General features: G+C 41.6%; 1 protein-coding gene across 1 annotated transcript in view; it reads left to right on the forward strand.

The window, feature by feature from the left end:
* Nucleotides 1-1287: 1287 nt before the first annotated feature.
* The window catches only part of LOC135108563 (barH-like 1 homeobox protein), a 26343-nt gene continuing 20281 nt past the window's right edge, over nucleotides 1288-7349 (forward strand). Inside the window, exon 1 of the mRNA XM_064019695.1 lies at nucleotides 1288-3864. Coding sequence (XP_063875765.1) covers nucleotides 3606-3864 — 259 coding nt within the window. The 5' untranslated portion in view covers nucleotides 1288-3605. The remainder of the gene's footprint in view (nucleotides 3865-7349) is intronic.

Below are 7349 nucleotides of genomic sequence, written 5' to 3' on the forward strand. Positions count from 1 at the left end.
AACAACAACAACAACAACAACAACAACAACAACAACAACAACAACAACAAAGACAACAATGGTAATGATAATGATAATAATAATAATCATAATGATAATAACAATAATAATAATAATAATAATAATAATAATAATAATAATAATAATAATAATAATAATAATAATAACAATCATTATTATTATTATTATTATTATTATTATTATTATTATTATTATTATCATTATTATCAGTAACAGTAGCAGTAGCAGTAGTAGTAGCAGTAGTAGCAGCAGCAGCAGCAGCAGCAGCAGCAGCAGCAGCAGCAGCAGCAGCAGCAGCAGCAGCAGCAGCAGCAGCAGCAACAGCAGCAGCAATAGCAGCAGCATCACCAACAAGTAGTAGTAGTAGCAGTAATAGCAGTAGTAGCAGTAGTAGTAGTAGTAGTAGTAGTAGTAACAGTAGTTGTAGTTAGGGTTGCCACCTCTATCTCAAAAAAAATACGGAACGCATTAAAGTTGGAGCAGTGATGGTGTGTGGAGGAAGCCCATCTGTCAGCGGGACTCGAAGATAAGTTCTTCCATAAGTACCCTGTATTAGGAGTAATTTAAGGTTATATGAACTAAATGCGAGGATATATTTCAGAACGCATTTATCAGTTGAATTGTCAGTAATATATTATTGAAGCCATGAATAATCAGTTTCCCATTCATGCCAGTATATTTCAAGGTGCTTCTGCTTCTTCGCCTTTGGAGGGAGCGGTGGTGGAGAGAACCTGAAGTATTACCTAGGAGAGCTGAGACCCGGCACAGCAGCAGCATTCACCACTCGTAACCTGTCTAGACTGACAGCCGTTGGGGGTGGAGGTGGAAGGAAAGACGACACAACGCATACTGATTACGTATCGCACGACGACCCGTTGCTAACTCATATTTTTGTGAACTGGTTATATATTTGACTTAAAATCACGATGATTTTGAATTAATGATTTCATTTGCTTGACTATTCATACAGCCTAATACAGGACAAATGGCGTTCCTTATTGTTTCAAAATGGAACGCAACATTTCACTCTTCATTAAAGAACGATTCCATATTTTAAGGGACAGGTGGTCACCATAGTAGTAGTAATAGTATAAGTAGTAGTATAGTAGATAGTAGCTGCTATTATTGTCGTGTTAGTAACCTTAGTTGTTCTTAATCACCAAAGCAGCAGTAGCAGCACCACAACCAGCACCAGCACAACTCTTCAGCATCTCACCCTTCCTCGTGCCCTCCTCAGCGCGCGGTGGGCTGGTGGGCGGCGGTGGGTGTGAGCAGGGCAGAGCAGAGGCAGGGCAGGGCGGGGCGGGGCGGGGCTGGGCGGGATGGCGGGGGAAGGTGGGGAGGCTGATGCCGTGATAAGTGGTTCATTAGTGCAAGTTAAATTAGACGGAAGCAGCCATCAGCGTGCAGCAGCAGCAGCAGCGGCGTTGGTGGTGGTAGTGGCGGTGATGGAAGGGGAGGAGCCGGGGACGGGAGGGAAGGAGGGAGGGCAAGTGGGAGCGGGAGGTAGGGAGACAGTGTTTAGCGGTGTCCTCTCGCCTCATAAAGAAATCCCGTTCCGCTCAAGCGCTCTAATGAGGAGCTAGATGACAGGGCGCTCCGCTCCTCGCTATATAATAAACACCTCTCGTTAGCTCGCCATTCACAATTTTCCGTCCAGAGACGCACAATTACCGAGGCGCGGCCGCCCGCCCACCCTCCAATTATACCGTGATCAGCTCCCATCCCACTCTATAAAATTTGAGTTTGTGCGGCATATTGAATGAAAACACACCCTCCCCGGCGATCCCGAGACGGCAACACCACCCTGGTTAGCAGCCCGCCAATCGCAGCGCAGTATTGATTCCCTCGCCGCCAATCCCGGCGAGGTTTCCTCAGCAGAGGCTGCCCGGGGGCGGTTCCCTCGTACTACCGTTCACCGTGACAGACTCGCTGGCTTTAGTGCAACCCGTTAACAAAATATCCTTCTATTTCTTCCACTCAATGTTCCAAAGGGTAGTGGGTTGCTGATATGAGCGGCGCAAAACTCACACTGACGCTCGGAACAAGGCACGGCAACACAAACCCTCGTGTGGAGGAATATCTCGCTCTGAGTCCATTGGAATTCGATGAAATAAAATGAAAAACATCCCAGGGACAGCGGGAGCGGCTTTCTGAGGGGAGGCACTTGCCTAATGGCATCATTTTCTGCGCCAATTTGCTCACAATTTGAATAGAAATTAAGTGTTTACGCACCCGCATCAAAATCTTTTGGTATCTTACGTCACCACTTTGGTTAGGCCAATGAGAGCGCTGCTCCACCCGCGGCCCACCAATCAGGACGCTCCGCTGTTGAAAAGAGAAGATTTGCGGTAATATACATTGAATTGTTGGTGTTATCGCCGACATTTGACGTTAAGATTGATATTGGGATGTGTAAACAAGGCGGGAGGCCCGCCTCACTCCTCCTCCCGCCCTGCAGCCCGCAGCACTACCACCCGCAGCCCCGCACGCCGCGCCGCCACCCCCGGGAAGGACCTGCCTGAAGGGGGCCTCAGCGCGCCCCTCCGCTGCCCGGCCAGCTCCGCGCCGCAGCCCACTGTTCACTTTGCTTTTGGTGTGGTGGTGACCTAACCAAGCGGAGAGTCGCCTGAGTGCTTGGACACCAACCCAGGCTGAGCACAGGTGGCGTTTCGGGCTGTCGGTCACACCACCGTCGCACCGACCTGGACACCGCCTGCCAGCTGGGGCGAGCACGGACCTGCCCTTTATTCTTGTGTTCACTGCAGGCAGATACTGCGTAGCCACAGAAAAGCGCGGCGCATTCCGCCACGAACGTCTCACCAGCGGTGTGAATAAGTGCGACGGCCAAAAATTCCCTTCCGTCCTCAAAGGAACGCAGCCAAGTCGTTCATCTCTCTACTTAGAAGAAAAGAAACCTGAGAGCGATAACGAAGTAGAAAACTGACGCCTCGAATAAGACAGTACAACGCAAGCCATGAAAAGGACATCGATTCACACTGAAAGAAAGGAAAGGGCCACTTGACGCCGCTGACAGCAAAAGACAGACACCTGGCAGTCATTGAACACGGGGACACGCAGGCCACCCTAACGCGGCAAGCCTTCCTCTCCAGTCCTGCTCCTCCTGTTAATGCGTAAATTAGGAATACGGGGAAATAAAGAAAAGGGGAAAATGAGCAGTGAAGATATGTAACAAAGACAGACAGACATCAGATAAGAAAGAGAAGGAATTTACAAGTAGAAAACTAAAATGGAGGTGCACAGACTTTCGGCGTAAGAAATAGAAATGGACGTGACAGAGGACGGAAGGATGTTCGCGAGGCAAGACTAATAAAGGACAAGACAGAAAATCAAGGAAGAATAAAATCTTGCAAAAAAGAAATTGAGACTGACGGAAAAAAAAAATGTAGAACAAAGAAAAATGTGTACGAAGAACTAGTGAAGCAGAACAGATAACTTCCCAAAGGAAAATAACAAAGGAAAAGTAAAAAAAAAACATTTTTTTTTTTTTACCGCTGATAAATAAAGACTAAGACCGGAACGAAAAAAATCTGGAGAAAAACAATTTACGAAAATTCACCAAAATGAGCAGCAAATCCTTTTTAATAAGGGACCTCTTGGGCGATGTTCTTGTGGGCGGCGGTCGTCTGGCCCACCAAAACACGACCCGCTGCAGCCCACCACGACCCACCACCCAGCCAACCATAGCCACCACCACCACCACCACCACCACCACTACAGCCGCTCACCATCGCCACACGCCCGACACAGCCCCGCTATCAGGATCCCCCGCCCATCGCTCGTCGCCGCCCTCGCCCGCTGCCCACGTGCGTGACAAGCAAGGTAAGACTGCAAGTGTTGAGTGTTGTCCTCTTGTTGGAGCAACAACAACAACTACTGCTACTATAGTATTAATGCTACTACTACTACTATACTACTACTTCTACTACTACTACTACTGCTACTACTACTGCTACGACTACTACTACTACAACTACTACTACTACTACTACTACTACTACTACTACTACTACTACTACTACTACTACTGTGTTATTAATTATATATTATTTCAAAGACATCTATTTTTTTCACCTCTTCTCGTATATTAAGTGTAAATCATTCATGTTGTCTATTAACAATCGCACACACACACACACACACACACACACACACACACACACACACACACACACACACACACATTTTCCGCTAAGTCGGGTTACAAGATCGCAATGCATCTACTGCCTTCTCGTGCTTGTCTTGTGCTGAACAACCAAAGACTGCGGAGTGAAAGGACGCAAACCCAACCTGTCTCTGGATCTCTTATTTGTGGATCTGCTGGCGTGTTGCCCATAACACCGCCAGGCCCAAGAATAATAAGAATGGTATTAATATTATTATTATTATTATTATTATTATTATTATTATTATTATTATTATTATTATTATTATTATTATTATTATTATTATTACTATCGGTAATAGTGTTAGCAGCAGTTTTATCATAATAGCTGTTATCATAATTTCCATTACTATTATTATTTCGTATAGCAATATAATTGGTTAAATATTCCGCTTTCTCTCGCCCATTTTGGATGACAAGCGAGGAGGAAGAGCACAACAAAACAATCTAATATACTTATAATGTGGGAAGGTGGTCGGAAAAGCTGCGAAAAAGCGTTGCGATTAAAAGGAAGAGAGGAAGAAAGTTGAACAAAATTGCTAAAAAAGAAAGTGAAAAGAAAGAAGGGAAAGGCACGGCCAATTTAGTTATATATACACAACGTGAGGTTTCCCTGCAATGTTTTTTTTTTTTATCCACATTATTTTTCACACATAAAAGAGACACCGGCCATGATACGAAAACAATAAAGGAAAGGAAAAGAAAACTGCTCGATTGCTGTCTTATTTCCTCTCGCCTTCCTTCCTAAAGTAAAAATAAGAAAAAAAAAATAAATGAAATAAATAAACAAAGCAAGAAAAAAGATCGGGAACTGATAAAGTTCTAGTAGCACTGACCAGTTCAATTTCCTCTCCCTCCAAAAAAAAAAAAAAAAAGATAAGTGAAATGAAATAAAGTAAAATAAACCAATAAATTAATAATGAATGAAAAAAAAAATGTGAATGAAAAAAAAAAAGTTTTAGTATTTATTGAGCAGTTCAGTGTTGATACTCGTGTGAGGTGAAAGCGTCACTCAGAAACACAAGCAGCAGGTCTGACACACGCGGCGCGGACTGCATGTGTCTCGGTTCCCTCTGGACTGTACCGGTCGCTGGGGAGGCCAAGGGCGGGTCGCCAGGACGGCCGCGGCGTGTGTGTGTGTGTGTGTGTGTGTGTGTGTGTGTGTGTGTGTGTGTGTGTGTGTGTGTGTGTGTGTGTGTGTGTGTGTGTGTGCGTGTGTGTGTGTGTGTGTGTGAGTGTGTGTGTATACGAACGTTCCACAAGGCGACACGACACTCAAGTTTTCCGCAACACACCCAAGCAACCCAATTTAATGAGAGGTTTTTGTAACTTACTATATTACATATATCATAATTATATCACACCATATTATATTATGCTATGTTGTATTATATTACTTTCCATTGTGTCATATAATGTTATATCGGTAGATCACGCGTGTATTATATCGCTGCATGTTCACCACAGACAGACAAAGCATGAAACATTCCAAGCGGAAACAAACATTCGTGAAGGCATAACACACCAATAGTCATTTTTATGAGCAATTTCTATATATAGCATTGGGATTAAAAACAACAACTTTACTAAAAGTATAAGTTTAGCAGAAACACAAAAAGGCGAATAAACAACAAGACAATTAAATGAACAAATAAAGCTGAATGAATAATAATAATAATAATAATAATGATAATAATAATAATAATAATAATAATAATAATAATAACAATAATAATAATAATAATAATAATAATAATAATAATAATAATAATAATAATAATAATAACAATAATGATAATAATAATAATAATAGTAATAATAATAATAATAATAATAGTAATAATAATAATAATAATAATAATAATAATAATAATAATAATAATAATAATAATAAACATAAACGGTAAGCAACACAGACACATGCAATACTGCAACATATAGCCTACATCCACCCATTCACCCACACACACACATACCGGCTCCACACATACATACCCACACCGTCGTCCCCCTCACACACACACACACACACACACACATTACTAAGTCCTACGTCTACCAGTTAGTAGTACGCTTAGACTGAGTGAAGGAAACAAAGGCCAGCAGATAACAGAATATAAGGACAATGGTTTGGAAAGAACTAATATGAGAAAATAGAAAGAAAAGTGGCAAAGGAAAATGTAAGAGCAAAATATCAGAGAAGGTATAGAAAAAGGAAGGATGATTAAAAACAATAATGGAAAAAAAGAGGAATGAAAGAATGAAAGAAATTCTATAAATATATATGACCAGAGTGAATAACAAATGTAAATGATTAACAATAAATTAATGAAGTGTATGACAGGGCACAAAGAGAAGCAAGCAAAAATTAGTAATATTGAAAACAGTATGAATAATTCTATGATGTAAAATTATTATTATTATTATTATTATTATTATTATTATTATTATTATTATTATTATTATTACTATTATTATTATTATCATCATTACTACTACTACTACTACTACTACGTTTCCTTGCTTACGAATCACTTTTCGTTTTGTTCTACAGCCACTCTAAACATTATACCGGCTGGAAATAGGAAAAAAAAAACCCTCTACTTTTCATAATTTTCCTTTTAATGCATCTTAATTGTTTCACTGCTGTTTGGCACACGTTTCCTCGATCACAAACCACCCGAGACATTTTTTTCGTTCTGGCCATCTCTGAATATAAAAGCGGTTGAAAATGAAAAAAAAAAAAAACCTATTCTTTTATTCACTTTTTTTCTTCTAATTCGTGCCTGTAAATGCTTCATACTGTGCTTCTATTGCTTTGAGTACTGTTGCCTGTCGCAGTGAGATGGTCAAGGGACTAAGGACAGTGCTAGGTAAAGGTAAGGTTTAGGGACATACTACACTATAGCTGCGAAAGAACCATTCTCTGATATGCCAGATAGACCGAAAGCAGAGGCAAAAGCTATTTAGGGAATTAAGTGTCTTAAAGAAAGCTTCCTCGTGAAAGAGAGTATGTCACAGGCAGGAAGACACATAGAATCCATCAATCTGGGACACAAGGTCACACAGGGTCGCTGGAACATCCGGGTTTCCATAGTTCATCTTCCCCAGATTTCCCCAGGTACCCAATCATCAACCAGCC

Source organism: Scylla paramamosain, chromosome 17 (genome assembly GCF_035594125.1).
Source record: "Scylla paramamosain isolate STU-SP2022 chromosome 17, ASM3559412v1, whole genome shotgun sequence".
NCBI lineage: Eukaryota > Metazoa > Arthropoda > Malacostraca > Decapoda > Portunidae > Scylla > Scylla paramamosain.